General features: G+C 41.5%; 1 protein-coding gene across 4 annotated transcripts; it reads right to left on the bottom strand.

Moving 5' to 3' along the window:
• Positions 1-22: 22 nt before the first annotated feature.
• Positions 23-27,817, bottom strand: aclyb (ATP citrate lyase b). 4 transcript variants are annotated; one of them, XM_030077622.1, is made up of 30 exons: positions 27,690-27,817; positions 21,674-21,855; positions 20,769-20,891; positions 19,911-19,973; positions 19,613-19,803; positions 18,860-18,939; positions 17,810-17,940; positions 15,648-15,766; positions 14,759-14,895; positions 14,308-14,369; positions 13,207-13,324; positions 12,654-12,808; positions 11,181-11,274; positions 10,859-10,915; positions 10,072-10,101; positions 8,006-8,147; positions 7,338-7,506; positions 7,110-7,214; positions 6,700-6,896; positions 6,055-6,136; positions 4,598-4,708; positions 4,365-4,492; positions 4,166-4,259; positions 3,767-3,921; positions 3,147-3,297; positions 2,731-2,874; positions 2,377-2,490; positions 1,883-1,965; positions 1,591-1,667; positions 1,410-1,504 (listed from the first exon to the last, which is right to left on the bottom strand). In XM_030077622.1, exons 2-30 carry the CDS (start codon positions 21,830-21,832, stop codon positions 1,410-1,412), a joined length of 3,366 nt encoding a protein of 1,121 aa, XP_029933482.1. In that variant the 5' UTR covers positions 21,833-21,855; positions 27,690-27,817. The 4 variants fall into 4 exon arrangements, with proteins under 4 accessions (XP_029933480.1, XP_029933482.1, XP_029933483.1 ...); XM_030077620.1 differs by lacking the exon at positions 27,690-27,817 and having other exon boundaries at positions 23-1,504; positions 21,674-21,832; XM_030077623.1 differs by lacking the exon at positions 10,859-10,915.
• Positions 27,818-27,892: the final 75 nt, after the last annotated feature.

Genomic DNA, 27,892 nt, shown 5'->3' with positions numbered 1-27,892 from the left:
AGTTACACACAAGACCACTACATCCAAAATGAAAAGTAAAACAGGTTCTTTATTATACTACTATATAACAGCATATATTAAAAAAGCATTTATTTCACAGTTAAATAACAGCAAACAAAGATAGCAGGCCATACAGCGGGCAGTTACAAAGCATCTTGAGGTCATGTCAAGTCTTCACAGAGAGTCAGACAATTCTTTTACAGAGCCAGACATCTATAGTACGAGCAATACTTCATTTTTTCCCCCCAAATAAAGTCGACTGCCTTCATGGTCCCTCACCAAAAGCTGAATTTAAGACTCACAGGGCACATTCATGTAGCGTTTCATTCACCCCAGTTTGATGCTTCATTTTCCTCTTTTTTTTGGATAAATCAAAAAAACCGAACATAGAACGGAAACACTTTAAGTCCAGAACTTTGAATGTGAAAGACGTTAACATAAATGCCTCAATCTGGCATCTACTTGAACTGATGAACTCCAACCACTGTTTTGAACTCAGGGTTGTATAGGGAAAGGTGGTGGGTAAGTGACACTTTAAAAGTCATATCATGTATGTGTTATCTCGTGTGTTTGCTTCATCTCTCCCTTTCAGCTCCAATGCCTCTTAAAAACACACGGGATTCAGATAAGCCCTGTGCCGCCTACCACCGGACTCAGTTTAACAACAATAACTAATTCCTAAAATTTACTTTGGTTTATCTTGTGCTGATCACAGTTCTCTCAGTGGGAGTGGAATTTATTTGGAGAAGTAAGCCCAGAGAGTAAAATGAGCTATAGATTGCTAGTGTGTATGCTAAGGTGCAATAGACAGTTGCCCAAAAGTGAGCACTGGAGCACAATCTCAGGGCCAAACAATTCAAAGCTGATAAAATATTAGACCACTGGTTAATACAGTTATAAAAGGAGAGAGGGAGAGAGACAAGTTACAGTATTGCCGAGCTTGAACATGAGCTACAAACATTGCCATCAGCAGCTATTACTGCAGATTACCCAATCAGACTCCGTAACACAAGGGTAATAAAAAAATAAGCTGTCAAGCCTGCCCTCGTACCAACTGTGCGAAACAGATGTGCGTGCATTTTTCTGAGTACCAATCTAGTTTGTGCAGCTACAGTTGCTGTATTTTGCATTGGTTTGGCTCTTTGTTCAAAACAATAAGTTACAACCCATTTAAATAGTTTGTCAAAAATCTAAATCTAAAAACACGGTTACCCTTTTTTCCATAAAACTAGTGCTCCCCTGCCACCCAGATACCACAACCGTCCAATATTTCCTCTTTCCAGAATCGTACTGCCTAGTTTTCTCAAGGCAGCTGTTGTCATGAGTAAGGATAAAGTGAGGTGGTGAGACGCTGCCCGCCGGCTTCGGGCAGTTCCATCTGGAGTGCATTCTGCTGCGTGATGTTATGATTACATGGACATGTGCTCGGGAAGCACATAGGAGATGTCATCCCAAGGGTGGCGGTACAAACCCTGTTTCAGCCTCTTCTGGTCCAGGTAATGGCCTGAAATAGGATGGAAAAAAAGTTATGTCTTTGTTAATTATTCCTCTGGCAAATACTCATTAATACTCCATCCTGATGGGACTCACCAATGAAGCCCATACTCCGGCCAAGGACAAAGATCCCATTCAGCGCACCAATCTCCACAAACTCATCTGCTTCATCTCTAAAAAAAAAAAAAAAATTAACATTCAACCAAATCCATGTGAGAAGCAAGATTACATACTATGGCTGATAAATGTAAGCATCATGTATTTGCACTGATGAGAAATGGTGTTATTATTGCATCCCATTAATAACAGCTGCTGGTACAAAATCCTGTTATTGAACTGGCCCCTTATGCCTCTGCAGGCTCTGCCTAACTGCGTGTCATGTGCTTACCGTGTGAAGCCACCACACGTTCTGAGCAGGTCCACAAAGGCAACGCCAATAAAGCCGTCGACGTTGAGGATCAGATTGGGTTTCTGAAAATAACAGAGAAATCATTTGGTTTGCACTCGAGGAATATAATCACACAAGAAAATCAGCCAAAACCCCTAAATGTTTTTTTTTTTTTTTTACTGTAATTGAATTCATGTAGGAAAAAGGAGACATTTTAAACCACGTGTCCATTCTCATACAACAAAGATAAAGGGATTATTTAGTTACATTCAAAAATTATATTGATGATTTGACTTTTTTTTTATTAAAGGAAGCTTTTTTTCATTGGCATGAGAAGCCTCAGGGACAAAGTCTTCTTTTAACATGCTTTGCTCCACTTTTACTAGTTATTTATAGGTACACAGTGACCCATTTGATATGGTTGGATAAAAAAATGCACATATTGTGAACAAAAAAAGTGCTGAAGTGGCAGGTCCCAAGGAGCTGGCAAATACCTTGGAGGTGGTGATCTTCTCTACATCAAGGGCATAGTCCAGCAGCTGAGTGGCGGGGAAATGTTGCTTCACAAAGTCCTTTAGGATCTGCACTCGCATGTCTGGGTTGTTGATCTGAAAACACAAGCACAACATATAAATCCATTCAATACAGCTGAGCAACAAAACTGGCAGCTCTGTGTCTTGTTTTAATCAACTCATTAATACATTTAGAAAAAGATCCTCCAATATTGGTGTCAGACAATTATTTGGACTGAACCCAAGGCAAACATTTTAGACTGACTCTTCTATTCTTAAAAAATAAAGATAATGATGGTGTAACTGCAGGTGTATGAAAGGCTAAGCACTACTCACTGATTTGACCCTGTGTCCGATGCCCATGATCAGCTTGCCATCCTTCTTCATCTTGTTGACAAACTCCATGGGCAGCATGCCGCTGTCAAATGCCTTGCTGAACTGCTTGGCCGCTGCATCTAGAGCTCCTCCAAAACGATCCCCCTGGAACACAAGAGAGAGAAGCTTCAGCATGTTTCAGAGCAGAAACCATATGTGCCCTCAACTGGAAATTAAAGGGAAAGAGGGGAATACATGGAACAAACATCTCAAGCCAGATTTAAACCCAGGACATGGTATGGATCTTAGCCAATTAACCCACTATGATAGCCTGAATTATCATCATTACTCATTATGTAATCCGTTGGCTGGTTGACAATGATGCCAAAATGATAGTGTATGTGAAGTGTTTGTTTGTGTCTGTGAGTGGTACTAACAATAGTCAGCAGGCCAGAGGTGAGGCTTGAGATGAGGTCCTTGCCAGCGCGGGCGCAGACAATCGTGTTGTGGGCACCAGAAACTGCCGGTCCATGGTCAGCAGTCACCATCAGGCACATTTCAATAAACTGGCAGGCATAGCGTGGCAACCTAGACAGGAGCATACCAAAGCTTAAGTAGTATCCCTTGACCATGACTATTCATTCTGCTTCACCTTTTCTCCATTGGGAAACTACAAAATCAATCGACATGTTATCAAATAGTTTAGGGGGTAAAAAAGACTTAACATTACACTACATAAAATTGCAAAGGGACAATGAAGTGATGACTGTTAAGATTCACCTCACAAAAACGTTTGGAATAAGCACCTAATTTGATGGCTGATGAGTCAACACCATTGTCAGCCAAAAACACTGACAAAGTAACTGTCTCTAGAAGGTTTTCTGTGGGATCCTTTGCTTAGATAAGACTAAAATAGTGACAACAGTAGTGCCCTGACTCAGCTGGGCTCTTTTCACTAATTTGGTCTTCAGGCTTAATAACCATCATGCAAAAAAGATGAATAGCCAGTTTTTCTTTTCCCAGTTCCCAATATGTTTGTCCCATAGCACCAACACACCTGCGTTGGAACCAGAGCAGACCCAGCACCCCTCCTAGACCCATCTCCTCCTTAAAGACCTCAGTAATAGGCATGCCGGCGTAGATTAGCTCCTGGCCTCGCTCGTCACAGATGCTCGTCATGAATGATGCTGGCTTACGGATCAGACCCAACTCCTGGGGAAAAGAGGCGCAGTAAAGCAAATATTAGCAGGATTCTGTAACACAATTAATCACTGCAGTGTGAAAATGTACATCCCACCTGCTTTGAACATTCAGCTAGATCTGTTAATGGAAATTTTAAGAATGTATACTAAATTCAATGGTTAATTTTTTCTGCACTGGCTCTGTACATATGAAAAATACCAAAACAAAAAAAGAACCTTTCTGGGGTTCTCAAGGTGTTGAGCAAATGCCTTACCCTGGCCCAAGAGTAATCCATTGGCACTGTTGGGGGTGGGACCTCCTGAGCAGGAACGATGGTACCATTGGCCACCAGTTCATCATACACTGTGCTGTTTCACCACAAATGCACAATGTCAGCGAGACACCTTCCAGATTATTCACTCATGAAAAAAAAAAAAAAAACCTGTTAGATGACCATATACTGAATGTCTCACCTGATGACACTGCCAAGCTCATCAAAGCTCTTGGGTACATAGGCTCCAGCGTCCCTCAGGGCCTGGTTCTTAGCCACTGCTGTCTCTGATGTCTGGTTGGCACAAGCCCCAGCATGGCCAAACTGAACCTAAAGATAGCAGCATCATGTACAGTATTGTTAAGATCAAATTCTAAGGTTGCTATAATCTTTTTTCACAAAGATCAAACCCAGTCATCAGTACAGTCAACAGACCTCAGAGGAGAACATGGTGGCACACGTTCCTATACACCAGCCCACCACAGGTTTGGTTATCCTGCCCTCGCTGATGCCCTGGCATATCTTGTATTCATCTGTGCCGCCAATCTGGAGAATCAGAATTAAGGAAATATTCAAAAACAGAATCAATTTCCTTGTGTGCTTATGCATACAAGGAATTTGACTCCAGTTTACAGTGGCTTTTAGTGCTTATATAATATCACTCGAAAACAAAAGAGAAAGGCAACAAAAAGAAATTAACAGGAATAATAAAAAGAATACTGGAGCTAAGTGTGTACACACAATAAGGTATGTCACAGTTTTGTTATGGCTGAATAATTAACAACCAGTACACAGCAGATCTACACTACTCACAAAAAGTTAGGGATATTCGGCTTTCGGGTGAAATTTCAGGATGAACCTAAAATGCATTATAACCTTTACAGGTGAACTTAATGTGACCGTCTGTAAACTTTTGAATGCACATGTCCAACTGTTCAATGTTTCAGTACTTTTTGCACAAGTTGCTGTTCTCTAACAAGGAGTTTAACGGCAAAATTCACATCAGGTGTTTGATGCTCCAGCTCATCGAGGTCGTATCATTAGGGAATGGCTGCTGGAGACTGGGGTATCTCAAATGGAGTGGCCTGCACTTTCTCAGACCTGAATCCCATAGAAAACCTATGGGATCAGCTGAGTCGCCGTGTAGAGGCTCGGAGCTCTGTACCCCAGAACCTCAATGTCCTGAGGGCCGCCCTTCAAGAAGAGTGGGATGCCATGCGTCAGCAGACAATAACTCGACTTGTGAACAGTATGAGATGTCGTTGTCAAGCTGTAATTGATGCTCAAGGGCACATGACAAGTTATTGACACTGACATTTTTTGTTGTGGTATATCCACCACTGTTGTTGGCTTTTGTTTCAAGAAATTGTTTGAGATGAGGAAATCACCAGTGTATGCTTCTACTTAAATGCCCTACTTTCATGATATAATATCACTGTAGCGTGAACTTTTTATATTTTCCATAAATTTCACCCAAAATCCAAATATCCCTAACTTTTTGTGAGTAGTGTATATGTGTTTACTGTATATTGCACGTTTGATTCAACAAAAGGTAGTGCACACATCAGAGGTATGCAAGTGAGAGAAGACCGTCTGTATCCCAGTGCTGGGCTACGAGTGTATCTTTAGAAGAGAATAGCGTGCAAACACACAAATGTACATTATACTCTACATTTGAGGTATGACAGTAGTAGCAGTATGACAGATAGATAGTGGGGTATATATAGTAGTTTATATACAGTAAGTTTACAGCCCACGAGATCTATCTTCCACTCTTAGGATAAAAATTATGACATGGCACAAGTTATACAGGATATAAGCTCATCTGTTCCACAAAGTAAAAGCTGTTAATGCCATTCTGAAAATATAAATAAACGCGGGGTTAGTCCCACCTCTCCCAGCACCACCATCATCTTAACCCCTGGAGTGTCCTGGTAACGAAGCACATGGTCCATAAATGTGGAGCCTGGATACCTGGGCAGAGAAAACCACAACAGCAATACTTAGAGAGGACAGCATGCCTTTTAATAGTTTACTTTGGGGAAAAGGCTACCTCAGAGAAGCATGCTTCTGTGAAAAAGGGAAATACCTAAAAATCTTCATTCTCCAGCTTCACTAAATCCACAGAACCCTGGTTGCTCTATTCTTATGCAAAACAATTTTGGGGTCTTATCTGACACATTTTGCAAGAATATGCTCAAAAGATCATAATGACAGCGGTCTTGCAAGTTAATGCATGATTTTAGGGAAAAGCAAAGCTAGAGTGATATGCCCAAGATATTGAAATATAATTTATGACTTTGGGCCAGTTTAGGGAGGTTGTAATATGGGTTTTAGGCAGAAGAAAGAGAGTGGGAATAAATAATGACAAAAAGGGTATAAAGGAAGAAAGATTTCTAAGCCTTAAAAGCTTTCCTGGGGAAATGTGTAGATTGTCTTCAGTGAGGCATTTAACAAATCTAAAACATATACCTGAAAAGGGATTATGCCTCAGCCTTTTAAGCCCCAAGTTTCCCAGTTTTTCAGGCACACATTACCTGTCTCCTCCAATGGCGACGCCCTCATAAACACCATCAGTGGTGCGGGAGATGATATTGTTGAGTTCATTGGACATACCCCCAGAGCGTGACACATATGCCACGCTACCGGGCCGGTACAGCTTGGATGCCAGGATGTTGTCCAGCATGCCACCTGTATTGCCGATCTTGAAACATCCTGGCTTGATGCCACCAACCTGTGCCCAAGAATTTTAGAAATATAAAACTTCTGTGTTCTATGTCTTTTGTGTCTCCATTTTTAAATTATTTTATTTCCTTTTTGGATGCATTGCTTAGAAAAGACACCCATACACCCACAGATAAACACAATGGCCGCTACATTAGCAGCATTTTGTTCCAATTAGTCTTTTTTCAGTAGATGGGTAGGCGTGTGTGGTATAACAACATACCGTAGCAGGGCCAATGATAGTGACGCCTTTCTCATCTGCCATTTTAATCATCTTCCTGGTCTGGGCTTCAGGGATACCCTCAGCTATGATGGCAATGGTGTGGATCTAGGGATACAATTAGATAAGACAAAGAAAGAATTCCAGTTGATACTCACTTGTCTGAGTCTCAGATGGTCTTGCACTGAAGAGAGAGATCACTGATTATAATAAATGTTATGTGTTGTCTACCTGTGGGTACTGCATGGTCTCCATGGTGCTGTCAAAGGCTGAGCGCAGTGAGGCAAAGCTAATCAGAACGTCCACCTCTGTGTGCTTCTTCATGGCGTCGGCCATGTTCTTGTAGACTGGCAACAGGATCTCCTTGTGACCCCAGTAGAACTTCTGCTTATGATCCCCACTGTACAACACAGACAGACAGTTACACTAAAGAAACTGGCCTCACAAGCAGAATGGAGCAATGAAAATTTGCATCAAGTCATATTTTACTCTGATATTCTGTGGAGCTTTAACTTTTGCAGTGAAAATTCCCTACCAGAGTTTTTCCCCCTTCTCCAGTGTTTAATATCAGCAGCTGCAGTGACAGGTTTTTATACTAAGTAAGAAAGTGGTGGTGATTCTGAGTCCCTAAAGCAAAATTTTGGTGACTGACCCTTGAAAAACTCTTGTAAAGATTATGTGAAGTAAAAGATGTTCCAGCAAGCTGAAGCGTGACTAATGTTTGATACACAGCAGAAGCTGAGGATGAAAAGCTTCATGCGTAGCTAGTACTCACACAATGCCAATGTGTATATTACCTCATCTCACCTTGTTTGGAGAAAAAATAATAAAACACATACAGTAAATAGTTTACATCCCCATAACCCTGCAGTTTTGTACTGAGATCATTGGCAACTTACGTAAAGGGGTAGACCATGGCTGCCACCGAAGGCTCGTCCCGTGAGCACACGTAGTCGAAGTCCAGCATGCCTTGCACAGCACGTGTCTGCATGCCCCAGACGATGGCCTTGGTGTGTCTGCTGAACAGGGTCGTGGCTTTGGCTGTGGAGAAGAGATGACAGACAGAGAAAAGAGGGGGCATGTGGGGTTGGGGTTTGGAGAAAGAGAAATCAATGATAAGACGGGGGAGTCATTTTTGGGGACAGAGCAGGAACGAGAGCTGTAGCAAGCAGAATACACACAGAACTCCCAGGGAGGATACAGGACACAGTGTTAATTCAACAGGGTGATTAGGAGGTCTCACAATGTTACAGTTTTAATTTGCAATTGTGGTGATGGTAGAATGATGAGAGAATTGTAATGGGTGACACTTTGAGCCACATTGTTATGGTGAAAAATAATCCTGCACATTTTGGCAAGTTAACTACAACTCTGCTTAGTCCTACACTAATCCTGTGTAGTTGATCAACTGAATTCCCTCCGTTTGACAGACAACTGCCAGCAATCACTCATGTCTTGAGATGGTCATATAATTAAATTTGGATGAGCGAGTCATCTATAGTGTTTGTATTCAGTCACAATGAAACAGATAAAAAGAAGGATATTTTGATGAAGTGGTAAATTTATACTAAAAACCATGTTTTATAATCTAAATAAGTAATTGTACAATTTATGCCTCCCTTCACTCTATGGCAACAAAGAATTGGCACCTTAGCTTGAAGGACAGGGAAATGCCACAAAGAAATGTTTAAAAGCCAACCAAATGCCCCTCTTTAATGAAAATATTCAAAGAAACAAGTTCCAGACACCACAGCAACCCAGAGCACAGCAATACTGTTAAAGCCAGCTAACACAACGCATCAAAAACACACCAGCAGAAATGAGCTGCATTCAAGACAAAAGGCTGCATCAGTAGGTTGTGCTACTGACCACTGCACATACATTATTGAGCTAAAACTATGGCGATCACGTAAAAAGACTACAGGCAGACTAGAGCATGGTAACAGCAAATTATTCTGTAACAGAGTTGAGAAATTAAACTGTAATCAGTGATGAGTTTTGATGGGTCTTTTAAACTATGCCAAGTTAACGGGTAATGTTGTTTGAGGTTATGTGTATCATAATGACACAGCAACTAGTCACACATTTGCTCAATTCCTCCAGGTCTCCCCTTCCCAAAGCCCTGGCACACTCCCTCCCTTCTGATGCACAGAGCTCGTGGACCGACATTGAGCAGGACTGCTCTGGTATAAAACTGGTCTTTAAATGTAACCACAAAATTTGAACTGAAAAGTCCGCTTCAATAGTAGTAGGTCATTGTCAATTCTTTCGCGAGGTTACTCTTAAAACCCAGATAATGCAATTAAGGAAATACCACTAGGCTTTGGGCAATATCCAAAATATGACAATACCGTCCAGTTGAAATATTGCTATATAAAACATTACAGTATCATGGTTCTCCAACATCCATTGATTACAAACATTAATCAAAATTATTGTATACATAGGCTAATCAAAATTACTGTTACTCTGTGCTTCTGTTCAACTGTTACATAAGTATGCATAGTAACAGTGCCAACAATTGAACAATTAAACAATTAAAACTGAAACAGAAGTTAAATAAAACAATAAGTCCGACTTAACAATCAAAATTAAATCAAATAATCACTTTAGTTCAAGGACTGCAAAAGTAATACCATCCTGTTAGTGTTGAGCATTTAAAAATGGACTGAAGATCTGTCCAGGGCGTGTCTGCACCTTTTGCCCAATGAGCACTGGGATAGGCTGCAGGCTCCATGAACCTTATCGGGATAAGCGGCTTGGAAAATTAATGAATGACTGCTATTTTCAATCAATTAAAGTTCAGTGGTGGAACACAGCCCTTACAATGAGCCAGTCACCATAGGAAAGCCCAAAGGAAGGAGAGACTGAGGAGGAACATCTGAGCACAGACAGAGAGGGGACGGCAGAGGGAAGAGAGAGGGGGGAGAAGGCTGGAGGACAGGTTTTTCACAACCTTCCCTACCTCCACTGCAACCTGAAGAGGCTTGTGCTTCTGTGACCCCACAGGATGGAAACACAAATATGATATAATGAGCACAAAAAAAGAGAACAAAACAATGAGTGCAAAACGATCTTATTCAACTGACAGGTTTCAATGCATTCTGTCAACTGCATGTTATGTATTTCTTATTTTTTAGGGAAAAAAAACAGTCTCCAAGAAATACATGAATCACAGCAGAGGAAAGAGCATGCAAAGCTTAGCCGCTACAGGGCATGCCTCAGCTGTGTCAACTGTACAGTGCTGCTGCTGTAAAAAGGCAAACTCGGACGGCCCTGAACCCACAATAAAAATGTCATTGCCATGTAGCAAACATATGAACTATTGCCTTTTAATTCTACAGCCAAACCCTACACACTTACACCAAACTGAGTCTAAAAAACATTTGCTCTCAAAATCCCCAGTTTGATTAAAAGTAATTTCTCACCAATTTGAGTCTCAATGTTAGAAAATTGATGTGCTTAATTTAAGAATTATCTAGCAGTCTTTATTTAGGCCTGTGACCGATAATGTGAGGTAGAGATTGGAGATATTTTTTTTATTGTACAGAACGAGATGTACCGATTGGAATTTGCAACCAGGTGGCAGCACAGAGGTGATGCAGAATATGCAGGTGTCAAAGCCACACACAGACACACTCCTTTATACCTGGACTGAGGAGGAAGGGTGAGGGTCAAAGAGAAAGGGGACAAACCAAATGTCGAGCATGGATGGCAGAGACAGGTGTGGGCATGGCACACCCACCACTTACCTTTCCAATCCCCTGTGACCACATTCTTCAGGGGCCACAGGACAGGGTGAAGAGAGTCTTAGAGAAACAATCATGAAAAAAGATGAGGGTGAGGGAACCGAGTGCATGGAGGAAAAACAAGTGGAGGAAGGAGAAACAGAAAGAATTAAAATGCAGAATAGTGGCGACAGTGGGAGATGGGGTGAGGTGAGCAGATATAGAAAGCAACAATGAGAGAGATAAAGAAGCAAACAGCAAAGGATGAGTGTATGACTGAGTAAACATATGGAGTCTGGCTGATGAGAAGCAGCAGAGAAAGGTGAGCCCTGTTGGTGTTTGTTACCTGCTGGGAGACCTGCTTTAGACTTTTTGGCCGGAGTGGCATCATTAGCTGCTCTGTGTTCAGAGAACGAGGCTGTCCTTGTGGCAGCTGGAGTCTGGCACAGAGAGGAGAGAGACACAAGCTTTGCATTATTCACAGCCCAGCAGAAGAAGAGGATTGAGTGGAGTTGAGAAATGTGGTGAGAGGAAGTGGAGAAAGGAGTTTTCACAAATTTGTGCAGCTTTGTGAAAAACTCAACTCCATTTAGGGGCTCTTGACAATGTTCGGTGTTGAATTTTAAAATTTGTGTCAACACCGTTGGGAGTCAAACAGAGTATTACGTTTTACTGCTGCAAAAAAATAGAAAGGGTTTCATAGCTCCAACATGTGGTAGCACAGGGGAAACTAAGACAGCCAAACAGGTTTGGAAGCCCTGAACAGCCGGTACTACTGGAGGCATTTAATAACACACTGAAATCATGTCATCAACAAAAGAGCCAGACACAAGAATGCTGCCCTGGGAGTGACAGTGAGAGAAAGGGAACAAGGGCTCTTGTTTAAAGCAAAGGATTATACTATGCTTTGAGTGGTTATACATTTATGTCCATTAAAGCTGTCAGGGAGGAATCTGATAGCTGTACTGACGTAAGTTTGCCTCAAATAGTGATACCTTGCCAATTTGCGCATTTGTAGAGAAAACATTAAAATCATCATAATCGCTTTGCATGTATATAGATGTAATGCAATGGTAATTGTGTTCTATGTCTTTTTCGGTAGTAATTTTGTTTGCAATCAGTGATAACTGAAGGGAAAAAGCCTCAATGCCATTGGAAAGCACAAATTTAAGTTTACAGTCTTTGGGACTTAATGAATATGGCCTTGATTCAGGTCAAGAGGAAACATACCTGCTACTGTGTGAATCTAGTTAAAATAGAGGACCATGGTTTATAAAAGAGATCGGCAAAAGTCCTGACATTGACAATATAAACAAGAAGAAAAAAATGGACAGGGCTTACAAAGATTTTCTGAATGAGTCTGAATGAATATAGTTGACACATTTTTCCACCAGGAAAAAACTTCAAATATTTTGTGATCTTATTGCATACTAGCCCCTTCACCTAAAACAATTTATGGCATTTTTCAAATAATTTTCTAAGATGATGTAGATTATTTTATGTGGCCGTCTCCTACTTTGTATTTACTACATTTAACTATAGTTTAAACTATACTATGTGAAGTACATTTAATGTTCTATGTCTGAGCATATGCATGGTGCTTGAGGACTTTAAGTCCTGATTGGATAATTACATAATAAACTAGCCAGACTACATGCAAAGTCGATGCCTTCCTGACTGTCACTTTGAATACAGTGCACGTAACTGAATAGTATCATAAAAAGACAGGTAAAACACTTAAAAATGTAACGCTTTGCAAGATCTAAACAGAAATTAGAGACATTTGTGGCATCCCCAGTGTTGTATCGTGGCATAATACCATAGCATTGTTGCTGGCGTTGAGGAGGAAGTTGGCCGTGTGTGCATCCATGGGAGGCTGGTTGGGGATTGGTCGGTGTCCCAGAGCCATGCCCACAATGGCTGTCATGTGGGTCTCTGTACCAAACACATGGATGGGGATGCCTGTAGTCTTCCCTGCAGAAAGAAACAACAAAGAGTTAAAATAACTGGCTCAATGTCCTGAGAGTGAAGGCAGTATCATATTACTGGCTTTCAAACACTCCAGACACTTGTGTATGCAGTCTGCAGTATAATTATCTGCCAATGTGTCTTTTATGTACAGTATAGAAAAGAAAACATGTAACTGTACAAAATACTTCTGTAAATCAGTGCACCTGCTCCAACAACCAGAGTTTGTTAAAATGAGAGCTTCCCTGTCAACAAGACTGTTGTTTGCCATTATGTTGAGGAATGTTTTCATCAACCAGCATGTTCATATCTTCAAAATGACATGTTACACACTAATGAAAATCATCTCATTCCCAAGCTGTGACTGGCCCTTGCCCTTTGACCCTGAACCTTGCGTTACTCACCTACTTCCCCCATCACCCTCAGGCCCTCCTGGTAGTTTGGGCCACCACGCCGAACAAAGATGGTGACCTCATGCTCCTTCAGTGGACCCTGGTAGTCTTTGATGGCCCTAACAATGCCCTGAGCAGACAGACAAGAAGCAATCCTTTGAAAACGTGTGCAGTTGTATATCGTATGATTGTGGCTCAGAGACCCAGGGAATATTTTGGTGTGGACACTGCCTCACACAGATATATATACTCTTTTGTAAAAATGTTACCTGCTGAAATTACTCATTTACCTCAAGTGTTGTCATTGTGCTGTTTTAACTGCATAAGTATAGATGGATGGACTATAATATGAAAAACTAAATTACACTGAGCAGGCCACATCAGTGCAGTGATGTGATTATTATGGAAGCAAAATGGACAATGGATCAAATGTAAATTTGAGTAACTGTCTTATTTAAATTAGAAAGTTTATTCAGATAGACTCCTGATCCTCAGAGCAGAGCATAACTCACTGTAACTGATAACAACATCTTCTGAAATAGCGAGCAGCTTACTGAATATTGCAAAGCAAATTTAATATTTTGTGCATTACTTAATAAATGTCAGAAGTATTTGAATGAAAAATACAGCAACCCACTATTAGACATGGATATAGCCGTCCAATTTTGTTTCAAGTAATGTTTGTTCACATTTAAAAGCCTGATGTCCCCTTCACATCTAGCAAATTCTGACATTTTTCAAACAGTTTTCCAAGCTTATCGATCTTTTATATTGTGTGACAATTTTCTACTTTGCATTGACTACATTTAACTATCATTCAATCTGTACTGTGAAGCACATTTAATTCAAATCATTATTTTCTACTCACTACTGTGAATGCTGCAGGAGACTAATGTGTTTCAATAAACAGTACACTCAGTCCAGTGAGACAGCAGCTCTGAATCACATATAGAGTGTGTGCGTCCACAAGAAATGAAAACACAAGTCACAGACTCTTACACTGGAACCATGTGAAAACATTTATAATAGCTGTTGCTAGAATTAAAGTAATAAGTAATCACATTTTACTTTACAAACAATGTCTCAGATAAAGTAAGTGTTGAAATGTTTCACCTTGAATGTTGCAGCTACATTGGTGAAGTTGGCAATACTTCCTCCAATGATCAGCACTTTCCCTGCAGGGTGCAGAGAGAGAAGTTAGCATGTTGACAGAAAGTCCATGGCTGTAATTTGACACCTCAGTTACATAGTTTGCTGACAGCCTTGGAGTGTATTGACGGCAACATACAAATAGTGAACAGTGGCCTTGTGACTAAAGGAGAACAAACAATTCAAGGACTGAAGGCTACACTGCAGAGATGTGATCTGAACAAACACTCCAATACTCTAAGTTTATAGGATTAAATAATTCACATTTTAATAATTCAACTGGTATAATCAAAATAGCACACGCATGTCTGCAGGCAACCTATCAACCTACTACCTTCCTTCATTCCCCAATACATCTTTAGCCCCACCTTGGGGAAACCAGACTGCCCCTGGTGTTCATTGTGGCCACACCCACCTTGTGGATGCTTCTCGCGGGTCATGAGGGAGAGGATGGTTTTTGCGTAATCATACGTCTGTTGTTCACTGGGTGCTCCAGAGTACTCGCCGTAGTTGGCCAGCTCATCCACTCCACCCAGGTCGCAGATGGTGTCACTGCAGCAGAGGGAAGATGAGCAGTCAAATACTGTGTCACATGTCTTTTAAATACGTATACTTATGGCCTATACAAATGAAGACAGCACAGACAAATGCACAACAATCAAAGTCGATGCTAAGCAGACAAATTAGGCAATATGCCATTATGGTCACTCCACGTGGCTGGTTAGATAGCTATACATATTTCAGGAAGAATACACCTATTACTAAAACAGTAATGTGTTGCAGCAGTATATTGTGACATGGGTGATCTGTATTGTCCAAGATACTCTCAAATGCAGCTATGGCTCTCCTATTATACAATACATTTAGTGTTCAAGATTACAACCCATCGTTGAGCTACTTGAACCACCAGTTTTTCTGCCTGTCACTTTTAATTAACTGTGGTGACTTAGTTTATACATAAAAATGGAAACAATTTAAAAAGCTGAAACTTTTTGTGGTCACTCTAAGACTAACACTGCAAAGTACAAACTGGGGCTTGCAAAGATCAAACAAAAGATTAGGCAAATCTGCACCACAAATTGTTATTAACTGTCCTATTCATCTTCTTATATGAAAGATGTCATATCTTAACTCATCAGTTTCTGCTAGAATACATCAAAGGATATGTAATCAGATTTGATCACTGGAAAATATGTTTAGATCAAGGAATCCTCATTAGGCAATGCACTCTGAACAGCTCACGCTAGCTGACAAGGCTCTGTAGAAACTCCACCCTTCATCAATAAAAGGCCTGTGATGCATACCTGTACACTACCGAGGCCCCCCCTCCGGCCACCATGGTCCAGATCCTGCCACGAGGGTTCAGCAGGGTCAGCTTTAGACTGGCACCACTCTTGGCATCCAAGTCTGCGATGTAGGCCTCCTGCAATTGACACGCCACAGGACTGGTTATATACTGTGGTCACTGCATGGAAGTAGAGCCCAAGACTGAGGGCCCACTCACATTGGCAAGTTTGAGTCCGTATCGTGCTAAAGCCAAAATCCCCCCCTCCCCAGTCCCCGGCTGGCCTGCACTCATTACCTTTTTCCCAAACGCGCCCAAGCACGATTGCCCCCGCTGTGCACGTCATCACGTTGAAATACGACAACAGGCATGGCCCGACGTCATTATAAATCAGTATAGTTCAAATACATTCATCATGTCTTCCTTTTAATTAAAAAACGTTTTTGGTCCTTTTAATCAGACATGGGATGTTTATTTACCTTGACAGTTTTGGAGGAAACTTCCTCCTTCAGAAAGCATCCAACTGACAGCCGGAGCGGCACCTGGCAGATCCGGCAGACCGGGTGACTGGGTGGCCGCACACCGACCGGTGCCGGCCAGCACCAGGTCTGCCGGATCTCCGCACACAGACTGCTGTACTTTCATTATAAACCGACTTTTGTTTATACGCGGTTGCAGCAGCACAACGGACAGCGACACAGACAACATGGTTGATTATTGATTGCGCAACGCGGCCATTCGCCGGTAATCGCGCTGCGCACATTAAACAATTTTGCAGAGGCAGGAGGAAAGTTGCATGATTTACGTCCGCGCACTGCGTGCGTGACCGTGCATGTGCTCGTGTACGCGCCCGTACCGCGCTGAAGCACACCTCCTCCAACCGTGCCAGAGCGGGGGAAGTGTACTGTATTCAAGCACGATACGGAGCGATCACACTGGTCAAAGAATCCGGATTTTAAGGGCAATCGTGCTTGGGCGCGGATCAAACTTGCCAGTGTGAGTGGCCTCTGAAGCTCCTTGTGCACCGAAGCTGCTCACTGCAGCAGAACTCATTAAGCATGGGTTGCTGGTTGAAAGCTACTGGCAGAAATGAGCTTCATTCCACTGTCCTTCATTAAAGTGTGAAGAAAAACATGACTGGCAATGAATCTCAAAGTGCATTTGTACCCTGAGGCAGTCAACTTAACTTTTGACAGTTCTAAATATCTTGATGTGGCAGTTCTTCCAGTTCCAAACAGAGTGGGAGCAGAATGGATCTGAAACTCACATATGTTGATTATGCACATGTGCTATACTCAACTGGCCCAGGCTCCAGGCCACAGGCTGTTCCAACCTGGGTTAAATGTGTTTGACAAAAATGGTTTCTATCAAATAATGTATTTTTATTATTATTATGCAAACGTATTTAATAAGTGACTTATGGGCTATAAACATTACATGGTGGTTTCAGTTCAAAGCCTTTCTTGCCCCAGTGCACAAGAACTTGTAAGGATGAAACACTGACCCTGATTGCAGAGAGCACAGTGAGGCATGACAGTTTCTTTTCACTGACTCAGCAAAAATAAACACAGCCCATTGCAGGGCCAACCTAAACTGAGCAAACTGCACACTCGTGACTGCAGAGAAACAAACAAAGAATAGACAACAATTACTAAGGAGGAGCTGTTCACCACAGTCATCTCTTTTTACCTTTACTGTGCTATTACACAAACAGTTTGATATACTGGTGTATTTTGCAGATTTCATGTTGACTTTATCAGTTGGCTACTTATCTGTGATCCATTGCATAATTAGCATGCAGTAAATTATATGTGGAAATGAGATGCTTAGCATTCTGGGTAGAGTGGGGGGCTAGAAGAAGTGGATCAAACTCATAAAATGCACTCTTTGGTGAAACTGAAATGAAATAATGTCTGTTCTGCACTCCATTCCACTGATATGCTGTGGTTTACAACAAAGCAGCCTTAAAGATTACAAGGTATAAATGCATTTGGGTGTAAATTACACATTAGTCTGTTAAACCGTCTAGAGAGACAAAAATATTCCATCAGAATGATCCTACTCATACATCTTTCATGATTGAAAATGTTAAACCAAGAAAAGCCATTCATATCAACAACCATTACAACTCCATGGCCTCTAATGAGCCAAGAAATGTGTTCTACTGTGCTTTCCTCTCACCTCAGGATAGGCTTCTCTACCAAAGGGTGGGGGGAAATCAACATCACCCCATTTGGCCTTGCAGATATAATCTGCTGTGGCATCAATCTTGGCCGCCATGTCAAGGATGTACACTCCATCACTGGTGACCACTAGCACAAGGAAAAAAGTAATTTTATTCACTGAGGAATAACAAAGCATCTTTATATGACATAAAAGTGCCTAAATCTCATTTAGCCAAAATACCTGGGCAATCAAATAATGAGTTAAAAAAATGAAACAATTCGGAGAGGTTTTAAAAATGCTGCAACTTTCAATAGTTCCAAGCATTCCTCCAGACATTTCTCTTCAGCTGCAGATCAGAATATTAATAGTGGTATCAGAGAGAGGAATGCTCTATCAAAAAACTATTAAAAGACAGCAGAAGTACAGTTCAGCAACTTGACAGAAGACAGATGGTTAACACAGCAATGATATTTGTTAACACATACATCCTTTACATACTTTGTTTCAAAAGGTATTAGCAGATGTTAAGTCAAGAAAAACCGGTATAAGACCGGTATCCCTACTGCTTTAGGCCTCCTAACATTTGTGGAAGGAGGAGAAACACCTTTATTGTTTGTCACTCAAACTGTCAGTACTATCAGTTGTAGCAGCAAGAGTGATAAAGATGATAATGTCAATGATATGTTTTGAGCTGCTTGCCTGAAACTGCACCAACAATTTTGAGTGCTACAAACGAATGTATCTCTCAGTCTTTTTATTTTGACACTTGCTCCAAAACCAATCAGTTATTGAAACAAATAACTGAAACTTGAACTAGATAACTATCTTTTTGTTGTTTGAGTTACTTTGTGGTGGTAAGACTCTTTCTGGGAAGACAAATTTGTATTGTGGTGCTGAAGAACACCAATTTGCTTAATTACAGATTTGATATTTGTTAAAATAATCTCGTTTTCCTTAGTTGAAGAAATGTACAGTAACCTGAATCTTTCTTTTGGAAGATTCAAAAGTTAGCAGACCACTGTAATATTAGCAGGTGATTGGAATATGAAATTAGGAAGAACGTACCTAGTGGATTGATCTCAAGGTAGGTGAAGTAGAGGTCCTCGTACAGGTTGAAGAGACCCACTATAAAACTGGCCAAGACTCTTCAAGGGGAAAAGATCATTAGATTAAAATTAGCATAAAAACAACACACATTTACTTTGTATTGTGCTGAGCGGTCAATGACAACATTGCTCAATGAAATACAAAAAAAAAAACATACAATAGAGATACATCCGTGCTACCCATCTGTGTAAATATAAATTAAGACGTTTCTTGTTGCACAACAATTCTGCCTCAAAGGAGGAGGTAGAGAAAGGGCCAGAGAGGCCAGTGTGTTTTCTGCAATAGAGATAGAAACAGCATGTAGACAAGAAAAAAAAAAACAAACAGACGAAAACAAACTGCTAAATGTCACTCTGTTGGTACAACCAAGGACACAGTTTCATGAGAAAAAGCCTAGCACTCCACAAAACAGCAAATCGCAGCCTCACTAGCTCACTTGCAAAGAGGAATAGTCAACACAAAGACAACAGAATTGAAATCAAATTTTTGTGTGATATTTAACCATTCAGGAAATCCTCTTCATTTCACCTTAATGTCAACACAATATCCAACATGTTCTGTAGTTTCAATCAACAAAGTTTGTGTGAAACCACAGCAGCATGCTAGTTTGAATCAGTGTTACCACATCTGTCCTGAACTGTGCCATCAAAAGAGAAATTTATAAAACATTTTCAAAAAGAAAAAAAGGAGGGGGGTAAGAAATATCCGTACTCTTTCTTATCATCAGGGACATGTGTGAGGAGCTGCTCTGTGACTTGGTCCTCGCTCAGCTTGTCACCCACGGCGACCAGCAGCCTATGGGCTTTGGCGTCCACATCACCCACATCCACTCCTCCCTCATGATGGAAAAGCACATGGTCGCCCTCACGCGTGGCGTAGATGCAAACATAGAACTCCTCCTCCTGGGTGGACAGGACAGTGGAAAATATTTTTTTAATAACATCCATTTTCTCAATTTAACCAAAGTGACTCTGACCAAGTTAGGCATCATGTGGACTGAGGACATTACCTGTGCATGTGGAACAAATGGCTCAATAAGGAAGTTCTTCAGGACACCCTTTGCTTTTCCCACCTGTCAAAATAGACAGTTTCATTTCATAAAACACATGCATGTTAACCCTGTAAGGGACTTGAGAAGAAACTACTGCTAAACGGGAAAAGAAATGGCTTAACAAAAAAATGACGTGTTGTACAAATTCCCTGTATGGGGACATGGAGGTAAAAATAAAAAAGCTGAGTAACAAAATAAGTTGTGGAAAAAGCTGGCTAGTGCATAAATTCACTCTCAGTTTGCTTAAAGGCAGCAAGTATGGTGACTGCTTGTTCTAAGAGCAGCAGAGCAGGGTTGTTTGGATGTCAGACAAGAATAGGCTCCCCACCTGACCCACTAAACCCCCTCATTGGCGTAACCTCTGACCTGGCAGATCTAAACATAAACATGTGTCTTGTGGTGCTGTACACAACTGACACCACATATAGCGGCTCCATATGCTGGGACTAATGGACAAGGTATGATTGGCTGACTGGCTTTTCATATAATAGCACATGATACTCATGTGATTATTACATGTGTTGGACTGCTAGGTCTTCATTTTCAAACTAATTCAGAATGGATTTAGCCAGAGAACCACACTGAGATCATGGCTCTCGCTTACAAAATGCAAAAAATACCAAACTGAGTAAGAAAGACATCCATGTTTGAGAACCAAATCAAGAATATTCTCCAGAAACACATTTGAGATGAAGAATAAATGATAAATGAACTCCAAGGACTATGGCAAAAGATTAATTCACAACATTTTCTGTCTGGGTTGACTAGACAGCTAAATGGCCCGAAAGACATCAAACAGAGGAACAGTGGACTCACAGTGGTCTCTTTCATGAAGCGGGGTTTGAGCCAGTCTCTGACACCCTGCAGGTCCAAGTTGATGCCCACCAGCCCAAGCTTCCCGCGCCGCTTGATCAGCTGGTCTGGTTTCACAACCAGCCGCTACAAGGGGAAGAAGACAGAAGACAGTTATTAGCAAGACAAAAGCCACCAGAATAGCAGATCAAACAGATACCAGGCTAAAAAAAAGGGTATTGGTATCACAGAAATCCCCTTTTACAAAACAAAGTTGACCTCCACAGATACAGATTTTTGGTAATTCTAATGAGAAACTTGTCTCACTCAGTGAAATGCGTGTATGAAAATATGTGACAATTTCTCAAATGTAAAAGAAAAAATTGTTAGAGTTGTTAAGTTAACAGCAAGAGCATTCCCTTGCCCATTCATTCACCTAGGTTTAGTTTAAAAAACAAAACAAAACAAAACAAAATTAAAAAAACAAAAACAAAAACATTGCTTTTCACATATCAAGTGACTGAAATGCAGACAGGGCCTTAGGTTTCTGATTTCACTGGGTAGAGGAAAAGAAATCAAGCATTAGTGAGTGGTGTACTATCACAAAAAGTCTGCACTGGTATCACTGGTATTTTTAAACCTTCCATATCTTTATTGCATTCAGTAATCATGTATTAGCCAAATACTCCTAACAACATGACAGCCTTCATCTTGTCTGAGATTTGATGCACTGACTTTGTCTCTTGGTTTCAGAATTGTGTATATTCTGTAAAAATCACTATTAAACATTATAAAAGAATGTGAACTGAAGGCTTATGCCAACACAAACCTGCATTAGCTGTGCTTTTGTCTGCCACAAGTGAGACAAGTAACCTAGACAGCAAAGTGACCCTTTTAATCCAAGTTTTTGCTTGTTGCAGCAGCCTCACCTCACTAAGCAGCCATTGATGCTCCTGTGTGAGGCGGTCCCAGTCAGTATCAGAGGTGACACTGGCATACCGAAAGCGATTCTGCACAGCCGCTGTAGTGCAGATGAACTTGTAGAGGAACTCTTTCCCTGTCTGCTCTGAAATGGCTTTTGCTGACATGGCAGCACTGGGTGGCACAGGACCTTGGGACAGAGAGAGATGGCCAATATTCAATTTTACACAACACTGACATCTTAGATGTGATGTTGATGGATGAGTCTAACAAAAACAACCGTGTAATGTGAAGAGATGTGCTAGATCATTATTCAGGGATGTGATAGGAAACAGGAAAAATTAAAAGAAGATTAATGGGATTTGCGTTCATGTCAAATATCTGAAAAATACAATCACATCAATCACAATCACATTTGTACATGCCATATGGGACATAAGTGATTCTGATGAAATCGGTTACTCATACTCTGTCAAAGAAAGGGGGTCAGTGGAGCTTAAAAGGCCCTCCCAAATAGTAATGGCAGCCAATAACAAGTTACATTTGCCAATTCTAACCACTAGGGTAACTATAGTTTATTTTACTTACTGCCAAGAGCAATGTAGGCTGCAATGTGTGGACTGTAATTAGGGATGCTAACCGGTGGCCGTTTGACCGGTTGTTGACCGTTCGAACTTTAAATAATCTTGTCGGTTAATTTTAAGGCCGTCGCCGACACAAATGCGCACGTCACATTGTCAATACCTTAACTTCCGTAAAGTTTGCTCTATGGAAAAATTCCAACTGTTCCTGAAAGCTAAGCAGTTGCTCATGAACCCACATACAGTTTAATACGGTAAACATGACGGGACGCTCTGCCGGGCTTGGATTAAGTCATCACGCTCAGAGCACAGCTCGGTAGAGACAGACCGGAGAAGCGAGCCATAAGTATACACTGATTCGGCGAAATAACCGGAAGTAGAGCGGCCGCCATTACTGCGGTGTGCGGTGTCCGGTGTGTCCTTTCAGTATTATTCTGTGGTCGTCCAAAAAGCAGTGTAGTATTTGGCCGACCCATCCAGAGCTCAGGTAATTCTGACCCTCAATCAATGACCTGTAGTTTTTGTTTTGCTGGTCATCGCTGGCCAGCCGATGAATAAAATACTCCTGAATATCTAAAAATGGAACAGAAACGTGTTTTTTTTCTTAATCATGTCATAGCCTGGCCATATTGATTAAACACCACTGTTATGTACAGAAATTGCTTCTCGCCGAGATCCACCCGTTTATGCAAATGAATGTGAATTTCACACATGCAACTGTGTGGCTGAAAAGGCAGGGGATATAAATCTTGGCAGATCTTAGCTGTGCCGTATATCGCATCCATCTCCGACGTTTGCTGGTGAGTCTAAAAATATCTTTGAGCAAGTTTTAACTTAGTTCAAGCGGCGCCGTCCGCACATTTTATTCTATCAACTTTGACTTGGTTGAGCTCATATTACATCCATTCAGTTCTCAGTTATTGTGTGTAGATCTTGGCAGGCATGCATTTCTCGGCATAACACTGTTAGCCCACGAAACTAATATTTAATCCCTACATTATTTTTTAATCACGAAGGCTTGTACACAATGATTAAATGCCTGTTAGCTTGCGAAGATCAGTATAAACGTAGCCTAGCCAGTGTTTACAGTCACACATTTCCCTCTACTTCAGTATTCCACACTGAAATACTTCATAGTTTTCATCTTATTAATTGCCAAATTAATATCGGTATTAATTTAAGATACCTTCATCAGTAACCGGAGGCCACTGTCTGACATCGTGAAACCAGGTGACTTTATTCATGCTGTCAATGATGCTCTCAGTCATTATTTATTGGCATATCGGTCTTTATTGATAGCATGACAGTTTTATGACATCGCCACAAGATGGCGCCGCCATCTTGTGGCGGGGGGGGGGGGGGGGGGGGGGTCGTTATCCTCTGTCGTTTTCCTCCATCATTGTCGGGGGGGGGGGGGGGGGGGTCGTTATCCTCTGTCGTTTTCCTCCATCATTGTCAAGTTTGGGCCCATAACGTAAAAAAGCCGAAAACCCCCGTCCTGCACACACCAAACGCGCCCAAGCACGATTGCCCCCGGTATGCACGTCATCACGTTGAAATACACAGGCGTGGCCCGACATCATTATAAATCAATAGTTCAAATACATTCATCATGTCTTCCATTCCACTAAAAAACGTTTTTGGTCCTTTTAATCAGACATGGGATGTTTATTTACCTTGACAGTTTCGGAGGTCAACTGTCACTCTTCTCCGACAATGTCACACTAACCTCGCGACAACTGCCACCTACAGTACATGCAATAGGTTACTGTAGCGGGTGACAGAGGTCAGACTGGGAATGGGCGGCTCGCCCCGGGGTATTATTATTATCTTTAATAAATACAGGTTAAATACGGAAATTTACGGGAAAATACTAATACGGGAGGGGGCCGGGAAAGGAGGGTAAAATACGGGAAAATCCCGGCCAAAACGGGATACTTGACAGGTATGTTTTAGGCATGGGCGAAGCGGGCAGCCGCCCGGGGCCATTTTTTCATGTCACGTCGGGGGCGGCACGAGCGCCAAAAAAGCGCTGCAAAGCAGTTTTCTATTACCGTATTTATCCGAATGTAAAACGATATTTTTTTTCATTGAAAATGCCCTGAAAAATGGGGCATCCGTGTCTGCAAACTTTACAGACAATAAACTTTACAGACAGTCAAATAATATTCTCGGATAACCATCCCTTCGCCATCCCTAACTGTAATACAGAATACAAAGATAAAAGAAAATTGCATAGCTTTATTGAATTCAAGCTAAGCAGCCTTAGAGCATTTTGCTGCCTTGCCACCAACTCTCGTGTTAAATCCTTTTGCTATTAACTATAAACTGTAAGTGATAACTATCAGATGGACTGTGCAGATGTTTAAAACAACATGCTCAAATGGACAGGAAGACAATATCTAATGAGACATGAATACCATAACATGTAGGAATGCCATTTCAGTAAAGAGACAATGTGTTGGTAAGGGCAGTGCTGATATTCTTCTGTTATTACGTTAGGATAATGCCGCCCTTTGGATAATGCCACTGCTCTGACAGGCCTACAAAACATCAATCATAAGTGTGGAGGACATTATATCCAGTATATCAGGATGATTGAAATAACTGGTATGACAGCTTCTTAATTGTTGGAAACTATGTAGCTCAACAATATTATGAATAAGTACCCTTTGATCATGATCAAAACATTAATATTCTGACTCTTTACAGTGTCAGTCTGTTTTATTTGTTAGTGTGCATCTGACTCAAAGAAATCACACCTCTGTTTAACCAAACTGGGCACAGGACAAATGTAATGATTAAATGTGAATATCAAACTTGACCTGAGACAATGTGATCGGTATTTGAAACCTGCAGTCTGATGAAAATATCTCCTCTTACAGAAAACTAAACAAAGCATCCTGTGTGCTGTCACTGTCATGATGGAGCAATGCATTGTGGTGACATCAGGCTGAAGATTTATGACAAACTGCCACCTCATGCTTGGATACAGGAAACAGTAGTCAACACTCAAATAGGCTGTCATGAATCATACCAGTAATGTTGCATGTTTAATGTAATATCTACAAAAACGTATATACTTAATGTTTCTGCTCATCTTTTACCAAAGCAAGTGGTTGTATTTTATAACTCTGATATCATTTTTCTAACTTTTAGTATGCAGGCAGCAACTGGTTTCCATTCATTCCACTACAATATTAAAATGAACTTAGACTTAAACTTTCCATCACCGTAATGAAGTCACCCACATTAGTTTTCCTAAAAGCAGCGGCACTGTTGTGTTTTGATGATTTGAAATTGGGCAGAGCGAAACGGTTTCTCTGTCAGGAAAATAGTCCCTGAGGAAACGTTTGCTTTACACAGACAGTTATCAGTTCTGTGGTTTATGAATGGTGATGACTTTATTAACCTCAGAGACAGAACACTATAAAGTGGGTGGTTCACCAAAAATTCAAATTTGAAAAATCAAGGGATTTTGATATATGATGTCAAATCTTTACTACCCCAACATGATTTGCAAAATGGTTTGTTGCATTAAAAAAAAAAAAAAAAGGTAAATGGGTCAAACATACAAAACCACTGTTATGGCTTTAAGAACGCTTAAATTGAGGGCGAAATCATTTAAAAACACTCTACACATCTAATCTCCTCAGGCTCCTACACAAACCAGGCATTTACAATGAGTACGAGTGGCTGTGGTCTCCTTCATTCAACCAACAAACCAGCCTTTGTGCCACATGTGTAATGATGTGCATACTGACCCCCAGACACTGAAAAATTAGATGCACCATAGAACCAATAAGACAACTGGGTGAGTTCCTCCAAAGTCTAAATTCAGAACACGTGATGTGTTTCAGGGGACTTGCCAAACAGGAATTTGTGAAAGTCAGCATAAATTACAGGAAAAAAGAGAAACTGTTTATTTTCATCTGGCACATTGTCTTGCTAAAGACCTATCAAGGATGGCAGGATGGTATCACCATAATCATGAATTGGCATTTCACTACGTCTGATGTGTCTGAAATAGGATGCGAATCATTTACACTTGGATGACAAGTTGTATTGGCGGTGTTGACACTCTACATTCAGACATCACAGCATGTCATCAGACCAGCTCCTCACTGCCTCCCCTCTCTCCACAAACACACACACACACACACACACACACACACAGAGAGAGAGAGAGAGAGAGAGAGAGAGAGAGAGAGAAGCATTAATTGGTCATGTTTTGGCCCAATGCCTACAGTCTTAATGAGAAACAGCAACCTGATCTTGCTGGAGGCCATGCAGGGCCTGCTGGTCAGCTGGTCCTTGAGGTGCAATTACCACCACCACTAAACAAACAGTGATAAGTACTGAGCCATGATAACATGCATATTATCTCCTCTTCCATACTGATAAGATGTTATGAGGGTTTGGTATCTCAGCTACTGCACAAGCAATAGCTTCCTTGGCTGTTTTTGTGAGTTTGAACACACCAGTGTAGTAATGCAGCCTGCGGGATGACTAACCTCTCGCATGTGAAGGCTAGCTACTTGGCTATGAATTAGCTTAGCAGGCTACGCTGTCCTGCTCTCAGAGGCAGATGTCACTGTCATAATCCAGGGGGTCCTGACCATTGTTTGAACTCATCTAACCGTGAAATTTGTGTCTCACTCCAAAAGCTCCTACGGGCCATCTGCGAGGAAGGAAAGAGCATTTGTAGGGAAGCACACTGACTGGGGATTAGCTGCTAGCCAGCGAGGGGGGCATTGCTTCAGAGACAGCTGCGGCTTGATTAACTTGTCTTAACATCGCTTCCCCGGTGCAAACTGAGAGCTAGCCGTATCACTGCAAGCCACCACACCCACTTCAAGCTCGACACACAGCCTGTAGCCTCAACTCCAGTTAGCTAGCCGGGACAACTTCCATAACTTTAGCTTGCCTCCAGGTGAGTAAATAAGGAACCGCTTCCTGGAGGAGAGAAAACAGTAAACAGATAGGCCAATGGACCAAGGCGTAAGGGAGAAATACTGGTCTTAACGCTGTGGCAGACAGACTGTCTTGGAGGGATAATTTAACGTTAAATTAGCTTACGTTTTCCTGACTAGTGTGACTTCTGGCTCCCTGGCCCAGGTCCTCATCTACTAGTGAGGGGAAACCAAGTCAAATCACTTAAGCATTACGGCCCATATTTCAGTTGCAGTCACCTTCAGCCAAGCATAGCCAAAGTAGAGCAGGTAACTTAATCCCTATAACATTTTAAGCGAACATGGACCGCAATTCTGGCAGGCGAACTTGACAGCATCTCACACGCATAGGCTAGCTAACCGCTGGTGCCGTAGCCTGATACAGGAGACCTGACCCGGGAAGCCGAAAGACTAACTAGTAATTTAAAAAAACAAAAAAAAAAAACATGAGCGACACAAAACATGGCCATATCAGTGAAGGTGGCACTTACTTGGAGTGTGTAAATGGTGCTCGGTTTACAGACTACAGCCACTTCTCACGCCGGAGTCCCTTCTTGTCAGTTGCCACCTCACTCACTCTGTCGCACCATAATCTGGCGACCGATTACACGTTCTCCCGGCTCTTCCCATTGGTCCACATTCAGTCACATGGTGCTGCCATACACGCCCACCGTCTTTATAAAAAAAAAAACAC

This window comes from Myripristis murdjan, chromosome 19 (genome assembly GCF_902150065.1).
Source record: "Myripristis murdjan chromosome 19, fMyrMur1.1, whole genome shotgun sequence".
Classification (NCBI taxonomy): Eukaryota; Metazoa; Chordata; class Actinopteri; order Holocentriformes; family Holocentridae; genus Myripristis; species Myripristis murdjan.
This window is presented reverse-complemented; position numbering and strand designations above follow the sequence as displayed.